We start from the raw sequence: 27,198 nt of genomic DNA on the forward strand, positions 1-27,198 counted from the left end.
TATATTTATTCTCTGATATTTATCATAGAGCAACTAAGAGCTAAGACTTGACTTAATCTTGGAAAAGCACCTCAGGGAATAAAATAATTGAATAACTTTTTCTTTCCTTGAAAGGAAAGCATAGTTAAATTTATGAAATGTAATACAGTTTAAGCAAATTTCGATGGCCATATATCTGATCCGTAACTATACTGTTGCAATCCTTTTATCACCTAAAGCACCAAACTAAGCAGGCAAAAGAACTTAAGATTATCTGAGGAACATAATTAAAATTATGACAATCAATATTCAATTAAAATTATATAAAAAAGGCTAATTAATTGCATTAAATACCAAAAATTGATAATAAAAGGGGGGGGGGGGGGGGGGGGATGATTGTTTTACCTTATGACCAATATATTTAGCCTTCGAAGGCAGTCAGGGTAAAGCTGAAATAGAAAGCCCATTACATTGGGCAATTAAACCAAAAAGGGGGAAAGAGGCAAAATGAAGAGCGTGATACTTAACACCTAATGGCAAGTTGCATTGTTAGGTAATTTCTTCCAAATACCAACAAATAATCAGAAGCATGGAAAGTGGAGAAATAGCAAATGGTAAAACATTGTAACAGACTGATTGCCAAGAAGAAGATGAAACCTCGACTTACTTTGTCGGAGTTGGAAAGCCAAACCACGAGATTTAAGAAAGAATTTCCCTCGCGCTCAAAACAAGCTAGGTGTTAGATGTTGGCCATCAATCATGAGTAGAGACGAGGGGCAAGGCACCTTCGAGTCAGCGGGTAATTCTGAGTTTCACTTCCAACATATAATTGAATTAATTTTTTAGTATATATATTTTTATTATTAATTATTTTATTTTTAGTTTAACACAATGAAAGCTTATTAATTATTTGTAAAGTTTTACTCTAATTAAAAAAAGTTAATATTTAGTTATTTTAGTGATTCTAACTAATTCTTTATAGTAATATTAGAATTTTAATTATTATAAATAAAAATTAATATGTTAAAATTATTTTAAAATAATAATATTAAAAAAATAAATATTGTAAGAATTTAGTTTATAAAAAAAATATATCAATTCTAAAAATTGTTAAGGACAAATAATTCGTTTTTAGAGATTTTGATGATACAACTAATGTTTTAGCGACGATAAATTAATTTAATAACAGCTCTCTTATTAGAACTTACAAAAGATTTCATTTTTTATATGATTTTGTTAAATATAATTTTTTTTTTTGTTGTTTTAGTTAGTTTTTTAGATTTTATTTTGAATTAAAATAAGATTTTAATTTAATAGGATGAAAAGTTACTATAAATAGTTAACGATTTAGGTAAATGTTGATAAAAGTTTTTAATAATTTTAGTTCAAATAAACCACATCAATATAATAATCTAATTAAATTAAAAATTTTAATAAAATTATATTAAGTATATATATTTTTGACATTGCCAACGTTGTCCCTCCTTCTCGACTCAGAGCACACCTTCACTCATTCTACTGCTCAACAATTAATAAAAAGAAAGGCCAATACTTGTCTATATATAATATATATAATAAAGTTGATTTATCCGTAATTAATATCACCCCCTGCTTATAGAATCATTGAAATATTTATTTATTAAGCCGCAGATGGAGCATTCCTCTGGTGAACCACTTCGTCCTCAGTCATTGCTGCAATTATGGATCCAAGTTTTCCATGATCAGCAGGCACAGCATTCTTGTAGTCCAATGATTCATCCTCATATATATCCCACCATTTCTTCACCAGCAGCTTTATGTCCTCTCTCTCCATGTTCACTTCTTTCCCAGTGTACCTCCATGGCTTTGCACCCTACAGCGAATTTTAATTTCAGCAAGAAATCATATTCAATTCAGTTATTTGTACACTTCCAATTAATTCATTCTCTCTAATTCCATCACTTACATCTGCACAATAATGGACAACCTTGACTTTGTCGAACTCCACATTTTCAGGGTGACGCCAAAGCATTGCCAAAACAAGGTTGTACACTGGAGGAATTGGCTTGTACACATCCTTGAAGAACACGTTCAGAAAGTCCTTCAAATAGAACCCCAAATATTATTAGATTCAATTCATCAACAAATATCTCAGGTTATACATAGATACGTATATATACACACACGCGTTTAATTAACTGGATGGAGCAAAAATAGTACCTGCTCGGCAAATGAAGTTGGAGGGGTGTCTTTGAGGGTGTCCAAGAGATGAGAGTAGGTCAAAAGCTCAGGCTCAAACACAAACATTCCAGCGTTGAAGTAGGGAGGAGGTGGAGAGCCCATCTCCTTTGGCCATTGAACCCTTTCTGGGCACTGTTGGCAGTATCCTATCTTGTACTGTGGAGAGAACCTCCAATTATACTCGCAGAAACAGTCCATCACAGCATAGAAATACCCATTTGGTGAATCGAATAGGTGGTCGATATTCTCAAACACTTGAATATCTCCATCCAAGTATATCATCTTTTCATACTCAACAAACTGCAACCATACAAATTTATATATCATCAAATCCCTTCGTGATCTATCATACACGCATATATAATAGCTGGCCCGATTTTCTTTCCAAGATTAGCTTTCTAGCTAAATCCTCTTTGTAGTAACATAAGCACAAAATGATGGGGTGATTTACGCTATGAAAGATCACACGTGGAGACTAGACCTACCACGAGTAGCACACGTGCACTAAGTGCATGGCCAATAGCACACCTCAATCCTGCCAATAGTGACATAAACAAGAAACATGCATCTGATAAGATTTATGAACGCTAATTACCTCCCAAATACGCAGCTTTGAGTAATTAATGACATAATAAGCCATGGCAAACTGGGTCTGGTTCTCCGGTGGGTACACCGGCTCAATCTCACGGACAATACAGCCTTGAGATTCAAGAATATGGCGGTGCTCCTCAGGGACGTCCGGCAAAACAGCAACCACAAGAGGGTATGCAGTTTTTGCCTTCCTTAAACCCTTGGCTAAGCCTACCACGCCCTTCACATAATCCCCATTGCCAGCCAAAAAAGTCACGTAAGCTCTGGTTTTGGGGTCCACGATTGTGTTACGCGACATCTTTTAAAGATGAAGAAAGAGGATACAGTCTCAAGAACAAAAGCAGAAGATACAGACTTAAGAGCAAAGGCAACAAAGTTGTGTATGAGATGTTGGGTGTAGCGGGTGCCTCTATATATAAGCATGGAAAGGTAGTGGTGGTGGTATTTTGATGGTGAAAAGGGGAATAATTGCATAGTTAATTTCTTGAACATTGATTTAGAATTTGAAACGTGGCGAGCAGAGGGAGATTGTAGTTTCTGTGGAAGGTTACACATGGTGGTTTCGGGATTTGACACAGTAAAGGTGGGGCAACTTTAGGTTACGTGGGCTTTTGATCCAAGTGGACCGAATTTATCAGCTGGGGATGATAAGGTCTCATGCAAAGTGGCTATATCCTTGTTGTCAGTGGAATATATATATATGTAAAATCTTTCGGCCATTAAAATGAGTCGAGCATAATTAGGTTAATTTCCACATTTTACATGAAAGGATTTGATTCACATGTCATTTTGGGAAAATAAAGGATAAAGCCTTATTTTCTTAACCGAGGCTGAAGATTTACCACTTGGAATTTTACTTATAATGACTATATCGGACAGTAAGCAAAAAGTGGTACCTAGTTGATTATGTAGTAAATAGAAAAAAAAGTGTCAAAGAGTTCCAATTTCAACCATGGTTTCATTATGGATTCCTTGTATCTCTATTTAATTAAAAAATTATAATAAAACATAAAAAAATAAAGCAACAAAAAACATTCAATTTTTTGCGTACTAGTCCTTATTAGTTAGTGCTCAATAGAATCACAAAAAAGAAGAATTTTGATATATACGTATATAAGAGGACAAATTCAAAAAGAATAATAAGTTATTTACTCTGACAAAAAAGCCAGAATGAATAAATACATAAAGAAGTGATAGCATTGAAATTTTTTTTTAAAAAAAAAAAAAAAGAGATGTAATTCAACACGAAAGTACATAATGCACAGAGAAATCATTTATGAAAAGAAATAAAAATAGTATCATATGTTTGGTGTCATGTACAAAGTAAATGATTCCAATTGCAATCAAATAAAAAATTAACTTTTTTAAAGCAGAGTCATTTTCAGCTTTGATACCAAAAATACTTGGTCACGTATATACTGGTGATGTTGAAGCAACAAGTGTACATGAGGTTAAGGAAACTTTATACACTAGAAAAAGCTTGCTTTCTCAGGACACCCTTATTGCTTACTGCATGATTGAGAGGTACGTATAAATATCTATATATGGAAACCAACAAATCTAAACCTAGAATTTGACTAAGCTTATTATTTTGTTGCAGCAATTATAATTTTAATCTCTCAACACTTGTACAAGCTAGGAGCCAAGTCCAAGTTGCAAGTCCTGAAAAACTTGCAAAGCTCCACTCCGTATTTCGGGTGGCATCAAGTCCCATGATAGGTGCTGCTTTTTGGCTTTAGATGATATTAAAATATTATTGAATATTAAAATGTATATATACAGCAATATTAAAAACTTTTAAATAATTAATACATCCAAATTAATGTTAGATAATTCTAAAAAAAATAATTAAAAATAATATTGAATTGTTAGATTGCAATTGAAAAATAATAAAAATGATGATATGTTTCACAAATAATTTTTTTTATTTATTTAATTATTAATCTTAACATATTTTTAATTATACTATTTATATAATTTAATTATTAAAAATGAGTATATTATAGTTCTAGAAGAATTTAATAAAAATAAAATATATTTTATGTGACAAGTACGAATAATGTAACACCTTTAAAAGAAAAGGCTAGTTATGAATAAAAATATTTAGCATTAAAAAAAATAATAAAAGGAAAAACGAATTCGAGGCTTGATCTGGGTGGGTATAAAACTGACTTGATATTATGTTAGTAAGAGATCTGGCCCAATACTTGGTGGAAACTAATACTCCAACTACTTCTTCCTTCTATCTTTTAAGCCTCTAATCTCAATCCTTTCGTATATAGACTTTCTTTTCAGAAATTTCACAATAATAGATAAACTTTATTCATTCGATATAATATTATTTGGAAAATTTTTATACTGAACTTGGTCTATTATAAAATTTTAAGATATTAAAAGTGAATTTTATTTATTTTTTTAATGAATTTATTTATTTATGATTTAAAAATTTCTTAAAATTCACAATAAATTAAATTTAGATAAATATTTTTAAATATTATTTATTTTCTCTCTCCAATAAATTCGGACCACTCTACATTCATAAGTTATGAAACTATTACTTTTTCTTTTTCCTTTTTTAAAAGATTCATTACTGACTATTTTCCAAAGAATATTCAAATATGTTAAAACTTAAATTTAGTTCTGTTTCAACAACAACAACAACAAAAAATCTACTTCTGTTCATTTTGTAAATTTAATTGCTAGTCAAGAAATCAACAGATGTTAACAACACTAAAATTTCATAGATGTAAATAAACACATTAAGACAGCAAAAAATAAAAATATAAAAATGTGTCGGAATTTAATATATTATTTAAAATATGAAAACTAAATAATTAATTTATTATAATATAAGGATCAGATAGTTATTTTATTTTATTTTTTATTTTTTTGGGCTAGCGCTCTCTCGCTCGCTCTCAATCTCGAACGAACTTTGCCTTATCCTGGCCTGCAAGCCACATTGAAAGAAAAAGTATTAGCCAAAAACAAACACAGACGAGTGAAACCAAAGCGCAAAGAGAGATGGCGTCGTTCGCTCAGCAATTCACAGGCCTCAGATGCACACCTCTCTCAACTTCTCGCCTCGCCAATCGAGCTTCCCTATTATCTTCTCCCAAGCTCAGAAAGTCGTCTTTTGTAGTATCTGCGGTGGCAATATCAAATGCCCAGACCAAGGAGAGGCAAAAGCTCAAACAGCTCTTCGAAGAAGCTTACGAGCGCTGCCGTACTGCCCCTATGGAAGGCGTTTCCTTCACCCTCGAAGACTTTCACACCGCTCTCGATAAGTATGACTTCAATTCCGAGATTGGTACCACGGTTAGTCAACAACACTTGTTTTCTTATTATGACTTCAAATTGGGCTGGGATAACTGAATTTTATAGGGAAATGTATCTGAATCTACGGAATATGCTTTAATTGCTGTTCTAATAGTCGGTATCTTGCGAATTTTCAGATTTATTTATTTATTTTTATGGATCCTGGACAATTACTGGGAATGTTAGTTTGTTACAAGGAATGGGCTTCAATGGAGTGTGTATGTGTTCGTAGGTTTTCACTGACCTTTATTAGTGAATTTGGCATTAAAGCTGGAAAATTTTATTTACGATTGTTTTTTTTCTTTCCTCTCTTTGTTTTTTTTTTTTTGTTAATAAACTGAAAATATATGGACTTCTCTGTAACCCTAGCATATTTTGAGGATCCTTGTGGTTTATTCCTGAAACAGGTCAAGGGCACTGTGTTCATGACTGATGCGAATGGTGCATTAGTTGATATTACTGCAAAATCCTCTGCATATTTGCCTATCCAAGAAGCTTGCATTCACAAGATAAAACATGTAGAAGAAGCTGGTATAGTCCCTGGATTGACAGAGGAGTTTGTTATCATCGGTGAAAATGAAGCTGATGATAGTTTAGTCTTGAGCTTAAGGTCAATTCAGTATGACCTTGCCTGGGAAAGGTGTAGGCAGCTTCAAGCTGAGGATGCTATTGTGAAGGGTAAGGTGAGTATTTACACATCTATAAGAAATGCATTTATAATCCTCATTATATACTGCAATTTTCCCCTTTCATGGTGGATGGTAGGCTGTGAAAATCTCATCTGATACTTTAAACAAAATGGAGCAGACGAGGGTGTCATTCTATTGCTAGGTCTTCTAATTCTGCCATTTGAAATTTGGAATACAATGTAGGTTGTTGGTGCTAACAAAGGTGGAGTGGTTGCTCTAGTGGAGGGCCTTCGCGGATTTGTCCCTTTCTCTCAGATATCATCGGTTGGTACTTCACCTTGCTTGTACAATGCTAAATTCGTACTCTGATATTAATATGTTTCCATATTCTAACAGTCCCAACTTACAGGCTCTTTTTCTAAACCCTTCTGTTAAGTTCTATTCTGTGGGCATGGACCTGGGGATTTTACTTAAAAACGGTTTAATGAATGGTCATACAGGGCAACTTACAGATGGTGGCAAGATAACTTGATAAATGTAATTTTGATATCGGCTTTGTCAATTCTTGTAATTTAAGAGAAACAGCATAAGCTTTTTCCCCTTTCAGCTTCTTTTCTATCGTATTTTGTTTCATCTGTGAAGAGCAGTACATTATTCTGTATTTCAACATGTAACCTTTCCCTTGCATTCTATCAGAAATCAACTGCAGAAGAACTTCTTGATAAGGAACTTCCGCTGAAGTTTGTTGATGTTGATGAGGAACAGTCTAGGCTTGTGCTCAGTAACCGCAAGGCCATGGCAGACAGTCAGGCACAGCTAGGCATCGGATCAGTGGTCACTGGAACTGTTCAGAGCCTGAAACCATATGGTGCGTTCATTGACATTGGTGGAATCAATGGGCTTCTTCATGTTAGTCAGATTAGTCATGATCGTGTCTCTGATATTGCAACAGTCCTTCAACCTGGTGATACTCTCAAGGTCAGTTGTTCTTGATTATTTTTGCCACCTTATAGGGACCTAACATTTGATTGAGCTGAACATGTTTTAGCTGCATCTGGTTATGTAGGTCATGATACTGAGCCATGACCGTGAAAGAGGTAGAGTAAGTCTTTCTACCAAAAAGTTAGAACCTACTCCTGGTGATATGATTCGCAATCCAAAGCTTGTCTTTGAGAAGGTAATTTGAGAATATTGACCAGTACTATTACCAGATTGTTGGCTGTATTGGCAATTATATCGTTTTGTAGCATGCATATAAATTATACTTATATTTGGAGTTTAAAAGTACTTCAGATGGAGGATGCTCTGAAATTAAATCCCATTGCTTGTGTTTATTTTTTTTATTTTTTATTTTTCTTTTTTCTCTTTTTTGATTTAATTTTTTCTGATACATATCTTATCTCTCACTGTTTCCTGGTTTAATAGGCTGAGGAGATGGCTCAGATGTTCAGGCAGAGAATTGCTCAAGCAGAAGCTATGGCTCGCGCTGACATGCTGAGATTCCAGCCTGAGGTACTTGTTCGGTCACATTTCTCACCATTAACTTATTCCAAAAAGAACAAGACAGAAAATAGTTCTCTCCCTGTCTTTAGTAGGATATAATAAGAAATTTTAATAGGATGGAAATCTAACTTTCTAACTTACGGACATGCATTAGTCATGTATCGTTTAATACTAGGTTTGTGTTCTACTTTGGCAAGCGTGTGTAATTGGTTATCTGTTTTTGGGTGGGATGAGAAGTTTATGAATTAGATAAATTGTTCGTGATAGATACCATTTATTCGTTAAACAACCTAAAGTTTACCTTTGTTAACAGAGTGGACTAACTCTGAGCTCTGATGGGATCTTGGGTCCGTTGACGTCGGACATGCCAGCAGAGGGTTTAGACTTGAGTTATGTTCCCACCGCGGAAGAGGAAGATTGATGACTGAGGTTGCAATATTTAGTCTCTGGTCATTGATTTGGTCAGTAAAATTAAAAATGTACAAATGGCTTCATTTGAGGCTGAGCTACAAAGTTACTGTTGTATTCCGTTTGATTTGATTGCCTACAAGTGTATGCGTACATGTACAACCTGAAAACGCCATAGGATAAACTTCATCCCACTGCGGTCTCGGTGGCATTTAATAAAAAAGGCTAGGGCGAACGTATCCAAGGTAACAATTTTGCAAAATATGAGCACCGTAACAGCAGTTCTGAAAACAATTCTCCATCTGCAAAGCTATTTAATTAAAATTATGTTATATTTTTTAAAATTAAATTTCCTTTTATTAAAATTATGTTATATTTTTTATTTAACTAAAGTTGGAGGAAGCTTACGTTATAGATTGAAGTTTAGTTAATTTATTGTTACAAATTTTACAGTTGAGGTACCACAGATGTAATTTATCATATAATATTTTTTGTTATGCCGTTTCCTTTTAACTTCTCAACCAAAACGACAGTCCAACACGTTCAATACAGGAATTGAACATTTCTTAAGGTGGTAAAGGCCCACGTTGAGTGTCTTACTCAGTGTTGGGCTTATAAATAACATGCGCAGCCTCCCTCCCCCTTTTTCAAAAGGCACAAAACAAATCAAAATCAAAGCTGTTAAAAGATTAAAGAAAAATGCTGGTTTTAATATTAATTTTTTCCTTATATAAAAAGATTAAAAGAAAAATAGAGAGCAGGAACATGTATAGTGTAGGTGGATAAATATGACATACAAGTCAAAGGCTTGGCTTATTAATTAATGTCAAAGGAAATTAGGTGGCTGTGCAAATACTATAAATTCGTGGGATTGCTTAATTCTAGTTATGCAAACTAATTAAATAAAATTTATAATCAATTCAAACCGCGAAGATTAATGCTTATTGAGCAGACTCCTGCCTTACCCACTTAGAGGCATCTGCTAGCTAGTTGACATTTTAGCCTTCTTTGACTTGGGTTTGAACCCATTAGTTTTCTTAATTGTTTTGACTAGCTAGCTAACAACCTTGTTAATCTGCTAAATTCATATGCATGTAATGTAGGTGATTATTTTATAGCCATACACTTGGATACAACACAATCTTTTACATATGGATCTATCTTTTAATTGATGTTGACTTGGTAGAGATTTGGTTTGACGCACTGAAACTGTTAAACCAGCAATTGGATATTTTTTTTTTTTTAAATTGATTTAAGAAGGTATAGATATTTGTGATGAAAGTAAGTATTAAAAAGAAAAATACAAGCATCCTTTGTTGACAAGAAACAAGGCAACAGCACACCAATGGGATGGTGTTTTCCATGATGGCTTATATATATAATAGAGAGGGTAATACTGATAGGTGTTGAAACTTTAGGGTCACATAATTTATATAAAACGCACCATATGACGATTGATGGCTTATTAAAGTTGCTGACAATAACAACTCAATTGTTTCAAAGTGTAGCTGCCCTATGCATAGGCATAGGCATAGGCATAGTGTTTTTCAAATAAAGAATGACAAAAATATGTTATCTAATTAAGGAGGCTTCTCTTTTATATATATAACATATATATGCAAACCACAATGCCAATTTGCATTACAATTTTTAATATTGGGTTTTAAATATTTATTTATTTAAACAGAGAGCAAGAGAGAGGATTTTATTATAGCACAAGCCTCCTATGATGGCAGCTTTCCCTTTTTAGTTTTTACAGCTTTTGGTTTTGCTCTCTCTTCTTTTTTGTTTTTTAAATATATTATTGAAGAGCAACGATTCAAGACCATATTATATAAGAAATTTTAGTTTCCAGTAAAAAAAAAAAAAAAACCCTTAGAATTATCACTAACCTGGATTTTTGCAGTTTCTATAGATTTTCAACTTTCTCAGCCAAATTAATTTACATCATACACAATAAATTAATTTCTAATGATAAGATTTTTTTTTAAAAAAAAAAAAGCCTTGTTTAAACACGTATGTCTTTCTTTTTTAATACAGTAATTATAACATGTGCAAAAATCCGATTTTCATAATGTAAGAATAAGTCCAAATAAGTATAGGATAGGTTGAGGTAAGATCCATTAATTAGTTGAATGTCCAAATTCTTTAAAATGAAACAAAATAGAAGGCGGCCACACGTGATCCTGATGCCTCACCTTCATCTAATTCTAATATATAGTGAATTAATTATAGAAAATTACAAACCTAAAATTCTTCAACTGACTTTTAATAGCAATCATCTTGATTACACCTTAACTAATTAATCAAAACTTCTTGAAAATCCACTTAAGCACTAAAATAATGAAACATCATCAATCAATCAAATTGACAAAATTAATTGTTTATTGAAAAAGTAATATTGCAATTTAATTATTTTTTCAGAGAATTGATAAATATGAATTATAATAAGCAATAAAAAAATGCAATCTAGAAGGATGATTGGGGGAGGTGTTAAATTAATGAAAAATTCCAAACTTACAACGTGGATATCTAAGATGTGCCATTGAATCTGGACTAAAGCTGACCTAGCTAGCTTTGTAATTTCCTACTCATCTCACCCATAAACTTCATGCATAGATTGTAATTGCATCCATAATTTTATCATTATTATCGTCATTTCCATTGCATTGTTTGTAAAACCAACATGCCCACGACCACGACGTCTTTAAAAATGTATCAATTTTCAATAACAGATAGAGATAGAGCCCCCTTCCTTCCCCGCCTCCTCAAACAGCTAGTAAATCTTTATATGATATATTTCTCATTATTTAAAAAATTATATATACCTAAAACTAAAATTCAAAGAGGAATCACCTGAAATTAAGGTTACCATCCACTCCAAACAATCGTAAGTGCATTTTTGTTAAAAAGACCTAAAAGAATAAGAAAAAGAAAAAGAAAATGGTCCCCCTCATCACTATGACAGTCAATAAGTTAAACATGTGTCGATACGCGTAGGCGACAGACAGGCAAGAACAAGTCCAGCAGTGTGAACTCTGACTATGGTGGCTCTATACCCATTCAACATCAAAACATCCAAAACCCTTGCCTAGTGGAGCAACAACATACATGCTCCTATTGATGAGCAGAAATTAAGATATCTGTAATAATCATTATAATATGTCAAGTGTAGAGTTGGAGTTACGTATACTTTAAAGAAATGGCAAAGACCAAGGGAACAATATCCATTGCTTTTTACTCTTAAATTCCTATTTCCATCTATAAAAATGTTAGTATTCCATGGAAACCACCAGGTGGCAGCACATTGGGATCTTATTAACTGGTATTTTCCCTGCTATCAAACAAAAAGGAGGGGAGGCTGCGAACATCAAAATATAAAGGAAAATATTAATAAATATAATAAAATTAAGAAAGAGATGAAACAAGTTGGATAGGCTGAGGTGAAATGGATGAATTGGTTTTCATCCAATTCGATCAGCAAAAATGTGTAACATGGATAAATTTGTTTACACCTAATTGTGAGGGAGGAGACTTAAATTACGCATAAATTATAGGTAAAAAAAGAAAAAAAAAGAAAAAGAGGAACCTTTCCATTTCCATATTTGGGTCAAAGACGCTTCAGCTTGAGAAGAAAGAAAAAGAATTTTCATTATTGCTAAGGCTAAAGCCAGAGCTGATGGAAATGTCAACTCATTTAGCCCTTAAAACCCGCTTAGCTTTTGAAAAAACATCCTCTGCATTTTCTTTGTTTCACTCTCACATATTTTGGACCTTACTAATAATTATTTAATTTTCGATATGGTACGTCCTCTAAATCTAATCCATGGAGGATTATATGCTCACTTCTCTTTTTCATTATTTGTAATAAGGCATCACTCTATTTAATTCAAAATTATTAATATAATTTTATTATATATAATAAATTAATTATGTCTATACATTTAATTTCTGGTTATTTTACAAAAAAATATCTTTTGTATTTTTTAATGTCTTGTATATTTAAAAATTTTAATTAAAAAAATAAATCATTTTTTTTTTTGCATTTTAAAATTTTTATTAAAATCTCATTATATAAATTTATTCGGTACTTGAAATTTTATTAAAAAACTAGTTCTACAGTGTTTCAACTATTGGGTACTTCAAAATTCAAGGACATGTCAACAAGGGAATATAAATTAAGTGAAATTTTTTAATCATTTTTTTGCATTTTATATTTTGAATTTGTTTTCCTTTAAAAATTTTATTGCTAAATAAGTACGTATATTCATATATGGAATGTTTGGAAAGAATTTTCCATTTTGTTAGAAAATTAATACGATTTTCACTAGAATATTGCTAAATATTAAATTTTATTTGATTTGTTAAATAAATTTGTTTGTATAGTATAAGAGCAATGAATATATTTATACCATAAGTAAATATTTATTGGTTTAAGAATCCCTCAAAAGTAACTTAGAATAATTGATTTGAAATAGACCTCCACAAGTGTTTATGTGTAAGCCATGTACACATTCTGGATAAATTATATTATTATACAAATATTTGTTGGCTATTAGAGAGTAGCCTCATGATATTCCTTTTGAAGAGTTATCATTTTTTTCTCAACCTTTCTGGTTGCATGTACTTGGGTTGCCTCCTAATCAATTGACCAAACAGAATGCTCAGGTGGTGATAGGGAGTTTCATTGGAGAATATTTGGATGTTGATTTGGCTCAAGATGGCATTTTGGGTATTCCTCATTATTTGTGTATTCGGTTTGCTTTAGCCATTGACAAACCTTTGCATACAGGTTTTCAAAATATAAAGATGGATGGCTCACTGTATTGGGTAAATATTTGCTATAAAAAATGTTAAGCGTATATTTAATAATTAAAGTACTTATTTTTAATTTTGATTTTAAAATTTAACTAAAATTACAATTAAATATAAATGTTGGACTAATTTATCTAAATTAAAATATAAAATGACATGACAGTTGAATTTTTTTCAATCAATTGACCTAATAATAATATATTTATTATACAAACTAAATTATCAAATTTAAAAATTTACAGATTCATTAAAATTATATTAAAATACAAAAGCTGAATCAATTAAATTATTATAAAAAAAGTGAATAAAAAATATAAAATAAAAATAATTTAAAATATAAAATAAACATATTACGTGAAGAATTAGGTATGTGAAATTTTAAAAAAAAATATTTAAAATTATAAATTATGAAAGAAATTAAATGTGAGAAATTTTTTTAGACCCGTAATCAGAACAGAATAAAAAAATTTAATTTTTATTGATATATATATATTTACCCCCTCCCTCGGCCCCTGCCAGTACCTCACCACGTTCATTATGGAAGATCACTCCAAAACCAACCATTCCATCTGTTACAGCCCTCAGCATCCATATTCATCTTAATCTCGGAAGCCTGCCAACCCCCCCGTGGAGCCAGAGGGACCGACCGAATGCTAGTGAGAAGGACTTGTTATTTAGCTCACTTTATTTTTTAGTTTATTAAATTCAATTTATTTTTCAAAATGTGAATATAATTGTTGCACTAAGAAGAATAAAATTTTGGGGAATTTAGCTTTTTATGGAGTGTTTACTGTAAATATAGAGATGATTAGAGTATGTATTTTTTCATGACAAAAATAAAGCAATGTTTTAGCATCTTATTGAAATTAATACATATAAATAAAATAATTCATACTTCAAAACTAAGTCCATCTGATTATTCTAATGCTACACACCATTTAGTCAAGTAAAATATTAATTACTATACCATTTTTATCATTTCAATATCTTTAAGCATTTGTTAATTAAACATTTAAGCTATTTTGATGTAATATTTAATATTTTATTTTTAATTTAATCTATAAATAAAAAAAATATTTTTAAATTAAAAGTTCAAAGTAATTAATTAAATAAAAAAGTTAAAAGACAATTCCAATAGTAAGTGTATGGTTTCATTTCAATGGAACTTTTAAAATATAAACAGAGGTCAAAACTTCAAAGCCACAGCTTAAGTGGTTTAATTAAAGCCCAAGTTCATACTGCGGCTATCTCCAGGCCCCTCTCACTCATGTGCCACCTTTTTCTCTATTTTCCAACCGCATCTATAAAACCCCCAACTTCTCTATCTTCCCTGTGTTCTCTCTAATTTGTTCTGTCCTTCAATCAATCAGTCTCTCCATTTAAGGGAATTGAGAATGATGGATTTTAAAGCCAGATACAGCACCCACAAGATCACCGGTTCCTCCTCCTCCACCACCACCACACAAAGTGAAGAGGAGATGGGTGGCTTAAGAAGAGGTCCTTGGACTGCAGAAGAAGACTTCAACCTCATCAATTACATTGCTACTCATGGAGAGGGTCGCTGGAACTCCCTCGCTCGTTGTGCTGGTAATTATATCCTACACTATTTCACTTGCCAACATGTCCCTGCTTGTTTTGGTCATCCATCTTCTTTCATTTCTCGCAACTTGTCTCCGCTCTCCAATTAATGGGTTTAATTTCCTCACCCGTTAAACAAAAGTGCAAAGACGTCTCTGCTTCTCCTCCTTCATTCCATGAGAAAATCCTGGGTTTTTTCTCAATTAATTGATCTTGAAACTTTTCAGAAACATGGATGTTTCATTTATGCCTTTGTAGGACTGATAGGGGTTTTGCCCGTACAACTTGCTGGATATTAACTAAATTAAGTGAAAAGGATGTAACATCACTTGATCATAAAGTTTTATGCAAAAGGCGCATCAACTGCAAAGAAAAAGTATAACCCAAAATGCTCTTCTTTTCTTCTCCAATTATTACTTCATTGTTTGAGATTTAACTTTACCAAAACTCGGTTGCAATGTGAATCAGGCCTTAAACGAACCGGAAAGAGCTGCAGATTAAGATGGCTCAACTATTTAAGACCTGACGTTCGACGTGGAAATATCACCCTCGAAGAACAGCTCATGATCCTCGAGCTTCATTCACGATGGGGCAATCGGTAATAAACACAACTACTCCCACTCTTTCCTTGTTTCTTTCTTATTGGGTTCATTATTAATTAACCCTAACCTTATAATTGTGTTCTGTAGATGGTCCAAGATCGCACAACACTTGCCAGGAAGAACCGACAATGAAATCAAGAACTACTGGAGAACCCGTGTCCAAAAGCACGCTAAGCAGCTTAAATGTGACGTGAATAGCAAGCAATTCAAGGACACTATGCGATATCTATGGATGCCTAGATTAATTGAGAGAATTCAAGCAGCCAACACTACAGCCGCTAGCTCTACCACAGCTGCATGTACCATAGGTAGTGGCACCACCACAGAGGCCACTCATCACCACCACCTAAACGACAACACCAACACCGACGTGGGCAGCGGGCAATGGGTCGTGGCTCATGTAGGGGTCTTCGGGGGTGATTTTGGGGTTGCACAAGTTATTCCTACTACTTACAATACCCCAGAGACTTGGAACACCGCTGCCTCATCGGAGTCTTTTGGGACGCATATTTGGCCTAATGATCATTTCAGTCTCTCGGTTAATCCTGATAATCTTCAACCGGAGCAAGTTGGCTACTCAGAGTCCATGATTAGTCCATCTGGTTATTTTAACCAGGTATTGGATTTCCAAGCCATGGAGCATGACAACAACCTATGGGTGGAGGGTGGGTACACATCCGACAATTTGTGGAAAGTTGAGGATATGTGGTTCAACATGTGAGAAAATCCCAACAAAAATAGACCCTTAAATGTAGAGATTTAGGATTAAAAAGAGAAAAAATCCATGATGTTGGAAGAAGAATATAAAATAATTGAAAATGCATGTACAACCTGTGATAGGCATAGAGGTTTAATTGTGGATTACTTCCTTGATTTTATATTTCCTTCGTTTGCTGTTCTCCTTTAACTGGGGGAATTGTAATGTGTTTTCTTAATCGGATTCTTTAATATTCGACGCTGTAAGTAGCTCTTTTTGTTAATTACCATATAGATAGATGATTGCACAATAGTAATATAAGCATGGTTTTAGATTAGGGTATTAAGATGTCTATATTTTACAGAGTTTAATTAATTATATCACGGCTCATGGGGCCTGAATCATACAATAAGTGACGTGGCATTGTATTTTTAATATTTATTTAACTTTTGAGTTGAGCTTTAAGTTGGCCATTAGGGGACTACTTTCTTGTTATTTTGTTAAGTACTAAGATGGACAATTTTCTAACAACTCCTACGATTTTTGTTATAGAATAGAAATGAAGGATAACATAAAATATCTGATATCACATTTTTGACCTTGTTAGAGAAACAAGGGTTGCTGAGTTGGAACTTGGACAGTCGACAAGAGGGGTTAATTAGAGTAAAAGGTCAGGGCGAAAACGTGATAAGAGTAGTGGGAGAGGCGGAGAATCTTTGTAGACGCGTGCCCATACGGGAAGCCATCTAGATGGTGGCAGGTGTTTAAAGAGTGCCACGTGTTGAATTAGAACCAAAAGAAGGTTTTATTAATCTGGGTGTGGTTACTGGTTAGGGTTCCTGGACTAAAGCACTAACAGCCGCAACCATTGAAACAGCCCCCTCCACCTTCTATGACCTTTCAGTGTGTACGTATACATTACGTTTATACATGAAAAACTTTGATATATTTTATTTAAAAAAAAGTGTAGCTAGGGTGTGAATGGGTGGAGCCTAGCTAATTTATGCCTAAGAGCCTAAGGCTTAGATTGAATTGAGGCAGAGCATGTGTAAAAGCATTATTATTTAATGTGCGTAAATGAAATGTAAGCACAGTGTACAACTGGACTCCACCATTGTGCTCTCTCAGCAAAGGACTTAAAATCTTTCCGCCACGTTGATTTCCTCGATTTTTCATCTCTTTGAAAATTGGGAGAGCAATCTACTCCATGGTAGGGCCCCCAGAAGTTCAAGGACTTCCCAGTCAAAAACTGGGGGCCAGTAGTCCCACGTGGCCATCTGATGCTACATGTTTTCCGTGCGTAACCTGTCGATGATGTTTCAAAAGCTATGCGTCAGGGACTTTTACATTGCTTTTGTACTTTGGTTTGAACTTTTCTGTACTGCGCTTTCCAGGAGGAATTTAGTAGAAAATAAAATAATCCGTGAAAATTTCCAATGTGAAAAGAATTTATTTTTTAAAAAAAGAAAAAAAACCTATATATTAAAATATAAACAAGTACATGTGTACTCATCCTTCCATCTCAAATTTGAATTTCAATTATAACTAAATTATATAAAAAATATATATATAAGAAATAAAAAGTTTGGTTGGAAAATAGCCATGTATCCAATAATGTAGACACAAGGTTTGGTTCTTTCCCTGGATTAGAGAAGAAGTTAATTAGAGCACATGGAGGTGGAGGTTGCTTCTTCTTCTTCTTCTTCTTCTTCTTCACATGCATGGAATGTGGTAATTAATAACCTCTTAAAATGGACAGAAATGGAATGAGAGCCATATTTCTTTTATCAATTGCGTGAAGCTTTGTAATGAAAACAAAATATTATTAATATAGGTCATTTACCAGAATGGATAGAATATTTTTCCTACCCGCAACAAATGCTCAGCTCCTCCTGTTGCTGTTGGTTTCTAGTCTCATATGCTACCTTCCTTGTTAATTTCATGCTTATCCCATCCCTTCATCATCATACATTTTTCTACTTCTATTCATACAAGGTGGCTGAGTTTTTATTACTTTTACAAAAACCCTATTTTTATCAATGATGATATCTCCAACTTTGAATTGCTTTTCGAATTCTTCCCCTTTTTTAAATAATATTATTATTATTATTTAGACACAAAATAATTCAAAAGGAAAATTAAACTGATGAATCACTCATTGATATTGACCTATAGTTAGGCTTTTAACTAAGCATCTATCAGGAACCATTCAACATCAATAGTCTCACATTAATGAGAAGGGATCTGATAACATTTATATTCAAGCAGGTACGGATGTGAAACCTTTAGTAATGAAAAGGATGAATGAGACTGCTCCCAAGGTTGAGAGAGAGACGTCTAGGACTGAAAAGGATGCCTGGAAGTTGCTTCAAGGTGCTACTGTGAATTACTGTAGGAATCCAGTGAGGACTGCTGCTGCAAATGATCCTGCAGGTAAGCAACCACTGAACCAGGATCAACTATTTATTCGTGATTTTCTTCCATCTCTTCTCACTTTCTTGCTTAATGGAGAAGAACTTTTCTTCTTTACACATTGCAGTTGCAGGTAATGTATGATTGAATGGTTATGCATTTTGTGTGCTTTCATAGTCATTAATAGCATATGGTATTGATGAATTTATGTTTGTTGGTTCTCTCAGTTGAATCACTTTTGTCTTGTATTAAGTGGTAAAATTTGTGAGCTTAATGTTTGCTTTGTCTGTAATCTGAGCATTCTTGCTTGTTTCAATCCTTATTGCCCAGTAATGTTGCATTCTTTAATCCAACTCAACTGACCCTTAATGCCTAACTTAGCTGAAGTGGTGCATGTCTTAATAAAAAAACTGTCTCATTCTGTAATGTACATAGTACTTCAAATTTTTAATAAGGAAATTTTTTGATTTCTAAAAGTAGTAGAATAGCTTATTGAAGTAGTTTAAATGATATCATAAAATGTAACATAGTGATGATGCATCTTAAATGGCTTTCTTTGGTAAAGTTATCCTATTAAGCAGTCCTTTTTAATTGTAAAAAACGATAGTCTAGCTTGTTTTATCAGAGTTGGGAGAAGACAGTGGAGTGTTCCAGTACAGGACAAGTGTTGATCCCATCAAGTTTTGAAGTTAAAACTTTTCTCCTAGATGGAAGCAATGGGGCATTTGAAGAAATTTTGGATCCTGACTTTGGTGAATCAGCATTGGGCGTGTATGCCCTGTTGATCTGGTATACTAAGCTGTCCTGTATGGTTGTATATTGCTTCAAATTCGTGGCTTTGCTGCTTCATTTCTGTCTCTCTCAAATGTTACTTTAGTTTATTTATCAATTCATTGAAGGATTTTTGGAATCTGAAACATATGTCCATGACAGCGTTGTGTTGAATAATTTTTCTGCAAGCTTATGGAGAGATCACAGCTGATTATAAATTGCAAGAGCGAATCAATTTTCGGACAGCCATAAGGCTCATACTTACTCTGTGCTTATCTCAGGATTTGACATGTTCCCGAGGCTGTTAGTCACTGATGGTTCCTGCATGATTGATTGAAGGATGGGTATTCATGGACATCCTCTTGAGATCCAACTAAGCCAGTTAGAAGTCAAATCAACATTTTAGATTTTGCTTCAGTTATTACATGTTATAAACTTTAGCAGTTTCAAAGAGTTTTGCGGTGCCTGATTGCAGTGCTCCTATTTATGTGTCTTCGAGGTTACCAGTTGCCTGCCAGCAGCATTAATATACTTGGGATGAAGTAATAATTTGGATTGAGATGCTGTTGTGCTAATGCTTTGAATACCCTCTCACATTTCCTGGATAGTTTTTCTGTTGTCATAAATTATACTATTAGACTCATAGAATCTGCACTGGCACTCATGAATGATAGGAACAAAGTGTTCTAACTGCTACGTTTCTGAAGCTATTTTCCTCGGTTGATGCTGTGAGCCAACAGTTATAGCTCCCTTGTTCTGTTCAATAAATATGTGTGTTCCATTGTTATTCCTTGCTTACTTGTTAGTTTCTTCTTTCCTTAACCTTACCCCTTCATTGTGACAGGGTTTCATTCTTATTAAAATTTTGTTATGCTATTTATATGATCTTTTAGGCCTTATTCTGTTTGGCTCTCCATTGTGCCCATGAGATGCTCATCCTGAATGATGGAACCAAGAATTTGGTAGGCAGCCGCCGTCAATAGCCGACTCGGTGCACTCTCTTTTCATATCAGAGAGTATTAATTATTGGGTGGACACTGACAAGATTAATGAGATCTATCCTTACAAGACAGAGGAATACTCAGCTGATTCAGTGAACAAGTTCGATATGGATCCGGATCAAATTCCTTCATGGCTAGTGGATTGGATACCTGAAGAAGGAGGCTACCTCATTGGCGATCTGCAAGCTTCTCGTATGGATTTTAGGTTTTTCAGTCTTGGAAATCTTTGGTCTAGTATTTCTTCCTTGGGAAACCTAAAACAGAATGAGGGTATCCCGAATTTGATTTAAGCCAAATGGGATGATCTCTCTTAAGATTTGTTATCCTGCTTTGAATATGATGAATGGCGTATAATTACTGGCAGTGACCCAAAGAATACGTGAGGCTTTTATATTCTGTGCGCTTTACTAGATGTTTCTCATGTATACCCCTAATCAGCACAACAGATCTTGAGGAATGGAGTTATCCTCCTGGTATTATTGCAGCCCATGGTCATATCACAATGGAGGTTCTAGGCCAACCCTCCTATGGCAGGTAAATATTTTTCCTAGTTATATGAGTTGGTTGAATGCTGTATCTGGACCTCGGCTCTCTCTGATGATCTCAAATAATAGACCTGTGATTGCTGAGATATTGCTTATTATTCCAGTTCACATGGCATGTACATTGTACAAAGAATGGGAGACCTGAATTAGAACAGAGACCAGTTTATTTGGCTGTGAAAACGTTGTCATTGGATCAGTGGCCTGAGAACTATGACACACGCAGTGGAAGGTTTATAGGTAAACAATCCCGGCTTTTTCGGACACGGACAACCGCTGGCTTCCTGACATCAAAGATGCTTTTGAAGTAACCAGCTGGGAGGGCATCATTATTGTTGTGTCTGTACTTAACAAAACCAGTCGGAAGACGCGTTCAGGTGTTAATGCTCCTTAACAAACTATTCACAGTAGTGGCGGGGGAAAACAGATGAACAATATTAACAAGTGACTTCATTTTTGGTAATAAAACAGGCATCAACCATGTTTACTGGTTCTATGAGACTCTAGCATGTTGTATGGATATGGGCAAGGGTAAATTTTATAGCGTTTGTTGCAATTTTTATTGTTGGTTTCATCAATAGCTAATGTTTGGAGTAGGAGGTTTTATTCAAACATTTCTATTTTATTTTAAATTTTTTACTTTCAACTCCTAAAAAAAAACTCTTTCAAATTATAAAAAAATTCAAAAATTATATTGGAAAAAAGATAGTCTTATTTTTAGCTGCCTCTGCTCTAACAGAACTGCAATCTCATCTATCTAGCTGAAGTAGGCAGGCTCGAAGAAACCAAAATTTTACACTGATTACTAAACGATGCATTTGAAATCCACCATATCCCTAGTCCCAAGCTAACCCTTCCTTGATTTCTTTCTTATAAGCAGTAACTCTGGAATCTAAACCAAAACTCCCCTTGAGGGGGGCAAAAAGGACATAAATTTAACCCTCCATATTTGGATATTGGTCATGCATCGTCCTACTCACAGGCCATCAAGCGAGCTCTTCTCCTTGTTTTCTGAATAGATCAAGACGGGTGTCTCCAAGGCGCAGAGAATAAGCAGCTTTCTTATAGTCACCCCAAGTGAATGGTCTGTACAAGGAAGTTCCAACGCCTGAGAGCATCTGTGGTAGTGCTGTGATCCTGGTGTTGAGAGGTGGTGCAGCAAAAAATGCCATTGACATTCTAGACTCGCATGAATTGGTTAAGGCTCTATGCCTCACGCTCAGAAATCTTCCATTCGTCATAGCCTAGAAGAAGATTATTTTTATTAAATTGGCCCGTAAAGTAAGGAAATGAAAGTATTCCTGCAAATGAACAGAAGGGCATTTCCTGACAGCCTTGAAAATGGCCTACCACAGACCTTAGACCTTATCTCTGTCATTTTCATAGCTTTGGTTATGGAAATAAGAATCTTTTTTCATTTTCAATGTCCTTTTCAAAACAAGAATCATTTTACTTTGAAAATGTTCTTTTGGAAAGACAGCTAGGATAAAAGACCTTGTATGATCATTTATCATTATCATTATCATAATCATACCTTTGATTTTGAATACAAAAAAATCAGCTTAATTTCTCACTTATCATTTTCGTTTTGAGCAGTGTAACAAATACCCACCAGAAAGAACGGAAGGCAGAATTTTTTTTAAAAATATCTTAGTTAGGTGAAAGTAAAAAAGAATTTGGTGCTGAAAAATTTAAGGTCAGCTTGTAAACACACCATAAATAGAAACAGAGGCCCAACAGAGGAGGCACTTTCCAGTTCCATTTATTCTGAAACAAGCTCGTCATTCAATTACTCATGTTTCTGATCCTGATTGGACAGAAACTGACTCTGTGGTTCCCCACTGACATCAAGAACCCAATTCTTTAGAATCAGTTTCCATCAATCCAATTCCCTCTTTTATTTTCCTGAGATTATGAATTGTGACGACGACGACGACGACTACAAGAAGAACCAGAGAGAGAGAGGAGAGAAGCAAGGAAATGGACCAACCTGCAACACGTCACCAACATTAACACAAAAAGCAGTGGGGTCTGGAGAGACTGGGAACCAGACACCATTGTTTAAGGAAATCTGTAGGCCACCCACATCGTTGGATCTCAACAGGGTCAAGATCTGAGGGTCAGAGTGCTCGCCAAAGCCAACCCTGTTGGTGTTGGTGTTGTAAGAAGGTGACGTGTCCTTATCTTTGCAGAGAATAGGCATAGGTGGGTAGTGATTGAGCCTGAGGATGGAGTCACTATCGGCGTCTGTGATGAGCCTACTAAAGAGTGATGTGTCTGGGACCCCCAGCCCCTCTGCCATCAGATCTAGTAGCTCACATGCCAGCTCTCTAACTGCTTCTATGTAACCACTCACAGCAGAGCTGTCACATATATAGATGAGAAAAATCACACACATGATCAGTACATGCACCAGACTGGATCAATTAAACACTGATGTATTTGTTTTGAATTATCATAATAAGTAAGAGGTTGAGGCTTGATGGGGGTAATTTAGCTTTGATTTGAATGGAGCATGTTCAATTTATGAGTATGAATTGTCAATCCGTCTCTTTCGTTGTCCAGTGTGTTGCAAGTGAGAATGGTACTTACCTCATGTTGCTTGTAATAAAAATATCGGGTTAATTTTGACTTGCGAGTGAAGAGGTGATCCCACCTTCTAGGAGCCAGCTGAGGCTGAGCCTCGTTTCGTTCCCACTCCCTGTACTCCCATGTGATTTTGGGTATTTGTCACGTGTATTAACTTTTTTTCTCTCTCTCTCTCCCTCTCACTTATAGCAACAAATTCATTATATTAGTGATATAAAAAGCAAAATTTAACCCATTGATTTCATCTGTTATATATACATATATGTATAGACAGTTGAACAAATTTAAAAATGGTTGCTTTTAGAAGCAAAGACAGCAGCTGTGCGTAGTAGTTGAATAGCAATAGAATAGTTGAAACATATATCTATATCATGTAATTAATACACCACCCTTTTTTTCAAAAAATATATATATATATTCATAAGATTGAACATGGTACTAGTTTTGCATGCTGCAACAACTGCTACTAATCCAATTTGAAAACTCCAATCACTAAAATATAGCTTTAGATTGTCTAAAACTACTCATACGAGAATTTTCCATGCATAAGCAAGTACCTGAATTTGCTGGGGTCATTGGAGATGGTTTTGGATCTCTGAGAAATGGAGAGAGGATGGGTGTTGAGAAGAAGATATTCGACCTCTCCCGTATCGCCATTAAAGCCAATGTTTTTGCAGCCATAGCCGAAGGGATTAGCTGGCCCAGCCAGTTGTTTTTCAGTAATAGGCTTCGCGAAGAATCTGAGGCTTTCTTCTTCCATTTTGGCTATAATTTCTTCGCATACTCCATGGTTGATAACCTTGAAGAAACCGTACTTCTCGCAGGCTCTAACAATGAGATTAGACATCTCTGACCTTTCACCCAATGAAAGGTCTACTACAGGCAGCTCAATGGCCCCCTCTATGATTTTTTCACTGCCAATTGGAGTTGGAGATGCCACCACCATGTCCACTGCCATATATCTTCCGATATATGTAAAAATAACGAGGGACAAAGGACGACTTTTTTTTTATAACGGAGAAAAAGAAGAAAGAAGAAGAGTTGCTTTGTGTTGTTCTGCTTTGTGCTTGGACTTAAAACTTAAATATACGGGGCAAAATAGAAAGAGGATAAGTAGATTTAAAATATACTCATTATATTTATATTTTATTTTTTAACTAATATAAATTAGTCTTACAAAATTTAATTATTATAAATTAAATTATAATATTACATAAAATCTATTTTAATTAAATTAGAATGCTTTTTCATTGTCATTATTATTTCAAATATTATTTAATTGAAATTCAACTAAGGAAAAGGAATTTAGGTAGTCTAATTTTGTGGAAAGGTTAAGGGAAGGAAAATATATAGACGGTGAAAACTGAGTTTATTTTATAAATTTAAAATAAATATACAATAACTAGATATTTTTCTTTTTTTTTTTGCTACAAACTTTTTAAAAAAAATAGAGAAAAATATAACTTATTTTCTTCCCATAATTTATTTTCCCTTCCATTTCTAAACACATTTAAAAAAAAAAATACCTTTCTCTCATTATCCCTTTCCCTTCTGTAATGCAAGAAGGTTGACTTAAAATTCCTTTCTTTTTTTAACGTCTGACTTCTATAGTATGTTAAATTAATGAAATAATTTTCTTATAAAATTTTAATTAATTAAATTCACATATGATTAATTTTAACTATCGTAAATATAATTTTACAAAAAAAAGGTATGTTTTACAAGTTAAATTAAATTCTTATATTTAAAATTATTGAATATTTACTTATTTTTAGCTAATTTAAAATATAATAATAATAATAATTTATTTGTATATAAAATTGAGTTTATAGGAAATGTAATTACGAGGGCCCATTATCCTTGACTCACAAGTAAGCATAATGATGTTACCTCAAGGATGACATCAGCCTTTGCTGGGCGTCAAGCCCCTGTCTCCACGTGTTATTTTTCTGTTTGCCCAATCGCATGTGTCCTATTAATATATTATTTTACTATTATATAATCTACTCTTTTTTAAAAAAAAAAACTTTTTTCTTCTCAATAATTAATGTTTTTTTAATAAACGTACCAACAAAAAAAGTCAAGTCCAACAGTATATCGCTATTAATAATGAATAATTTTTTCATTATAATAAAGTGAAAATAAAATATTCTATAGTTTAGAAATTATAAAAGAATATAAAATAATTACCGTAACTCAATAAAGTATTGTAATCTTAATATGAAAAAAAGCATACAAGTAATAACATAATCCTCTTCTTTGAAATGAAAAGTCTCACAAAGATTCAATTATTTTTCTTTATTTTATTTTATTTTGAATTCATAAAACTTTTACTTTTAAAATAAATAAAATAACATATAATTCTGTAAAAATTTATTTAATTTTTTAATAAAATAAATTATACCAAATAAAGAGAATAAAAAATTATATATTATTGGTTACTCTAATTTGTAATTATATTTTAATGCTAATGTTATAATTTTTTTAAAAATAGTTGCAAGTGGATGAAAAGTGAAAAAGAAAATATAAAAATAATATGTTAATTGTGAACGTAATGCCTTTATCATTTTTTAATTATTTAAATATTATATTATAACAAAATAATATTTTTATAAATTATATAATAATGATTTTGAAATTTAGATTTTAAATATAAAAAAGTAAATGTTCAATCTGCTGGATATAATTATAAAATTATGAAAATTAATTTACCCTATTACTTAAAATAAAAATATTTATAATTTTTTTAATACAAAATATTTCAATGTTTATATATTCATTTGTTAATCTTTATTTTAATTATAATAAAGTTTATATCTTTACCACAATGACTCAGCCGATTGTTGGAAAATAAGTAAATAAAATGGGCCTTGTTAGAGTATTCGTTTTGGTGTGGCGGTTGGCCCAATTGCAACCCAATACTTGATTCTCTTATTTAAGCCAAGCCAGCACAGATTTAATTCTTTCCCTATAAATTGGCAAGGGCTCATCCGTTTCACTTGTAATACTTTCGAATCAATAATGTAAGGAATCCTTGTGCAATTCCAGACTATAGGTTTTCCTTCATTATTGCGAGCTATTCGCACAATAAAATTTCTGTTTTTACTTAAATCTACTATTTTATCAAACTTAATTTACTATTGTAGATTGAAAAAGAGAATGAGACTTATAGACGGGGAAAAGAAACTCCTCCAAATTTCTATTTTGCAACTCTGCTTTCAATAAGATGATGTTGTAGAATCCATTTAACATTCAAAAGCCTTTTCACCATCGAGCAGTGAATATTAGATAAAATTAATTAGCCATGTCTTTTTTGGAGGTATTATTTGTTATTAATTACAAGATATATAATATAATATATACTTGGTGAGTTAATGAGCAAGGAAATAGGAATTGGCAATTCAATGTTATATGAGGCAATTAAGGCCAAGCTGGTAAATGTCTCAAGGATTTGCGAACTAGTTGATGCATATGGTGATGGATCCATCTCTACTTAATTAAGGCTAGCTGCTTCAAATCAGAAACCAAAATTAAACAAAAATTAAG

At 33.3% G+C, this 27,198-nt stretch overlaps 5 protein-coding genes across 5 annotated transcripts; 3 read left to right on the plus strand and 2 right to left on the minus strand.

Moving 5' to 3' along the window:
- Positions 1-1,451: 1,451 nt before the first annotated feature.
- On the minus strand, positions 1,452-3,156 carry LOC110602106 (galactinol synthase 2). The gene is made up of 4 exons (XM_021739529.2): positions 2,795-3,156; positions 2,179-2,499; positions 1,925-2,059; positions 1,452-1,831 (listed from the first exon to the last, which is right to left on the minus strand). The coding sequence occupies exons 1-4, from the start codon at positions 3,086-3,088 to the stop codon at positions 1,619-1,621; spliced, it is 963 nt and encodes a 320-aa protein (XP_021595221.1). The 5' UTR covers positions 3,089-3,156; the 3' UTR covers positions 1,452-1,618.
- Positions 3,157-5,668: 2,512 nt separating this feature from the next.
- On the plus strand, positions 5,669-8,787 carry LOC110602105 (30S ribosomal protein S1, chloroplastic). Its single transcript, XM_021739528.2, has 7 exons — positions 5,669-6,105; positions 6,513-6,788; positions 6,978-7,058; positions 7,431-7,712; positions 7,801-7,911; positions 8,160-8,246; positions 8,551-8,787. The coding sequence occupies exons 1-7, from the start codon at positions 5,812-5,814 to the stop codon at positions 8,656-8,658; spliced, it is 1,239 nt and encodes a 412-aa protein (XP_021595220.1). The 5' UTR covers positions 5,669-5,811; the 3' UTR covers positions 8,659-8,787.
- A 5,980-nt stretch (positions 8,788-14,767) lies between these two features.
- LOC110602594 (transcription factor MYB108) lies at positions 14,768-16,639 on the plus strand. The gene is made up of 3 exons (XM_021740152.2): positions 14,768-15,047; positions 15,507-15,636; positions 15,728-16,639. Exons 1-3 carry the CDS (start codon positions 14,855-14,857, stop codon positions 16,359-16,361), a joined length of 957 nt encoding a protein of 318 aa, XP_021595844.1. The 5' UTR covers positions 14,768-14,854; the 3' UTR covers positions 16,362-16,639.
- A 3,904-nt stretch (positions 16,640-20,543) lies between these two features.
- On the plus strand, positions 20,544-21,416 carry LOC110601470 (probable alkaline/neutral invertase A, chloroplastic). The gene is made up of 2 exons (XM_043951484.1): positions 20,544-21,055; positions 21,171-21,416. The coding sequence occupies exons 1-2, from the start codon at positions 20,978-20,980 to the stop codon at positions 21,372-21,374; spliced, it is 282 nt and encodes a 93-aa protein (XP_043807419.1). The 5' UTR covers positions 20,544-20,977; the 3' UTR covers positions 21,375-21,416.
- LOC110602435 (gibberellin 2-beta-dioxygenase 2) lies at positions 21,416-24,693 on the minus strand. Its single transcript, XM_021739962.2, has 3 exons — positions 24,210-24,693; positions 23,054-23,426; positions 21,416-22,307 (listed from the first exon to the last, which is right to left on the minus strand). Exons 1-3 carry the CDS (start codon positions 24,608-24,610, stop codon positions 22,050-22,052), a joined length of 1,032 nt encoding a protein of 343 aa, XP_021595654.1. The 5' UTR covers positions 24,611-24,693; the 3' UTR covers positions 21,416-22,049.
- Positions 24,694-27,198: the final 2,505 nt, after the last annotated feature.

The sequence above is a fragment of the Manihot esculenta genome, chromosome 15 (assembly GCF_001659605.2).
Source record: "Manihot esculenta cultivar AM560-2 chromosome 15, M.esculenta_v8, whole genome shotgun sequence".
Classification (NCBI taxonomy): Eukaryota; Viridiplantae; Streptophyta; class Magnoliopsida; order Malpighiales; family Euphorbiaceae; genus Manihot; species Manihot esculenta.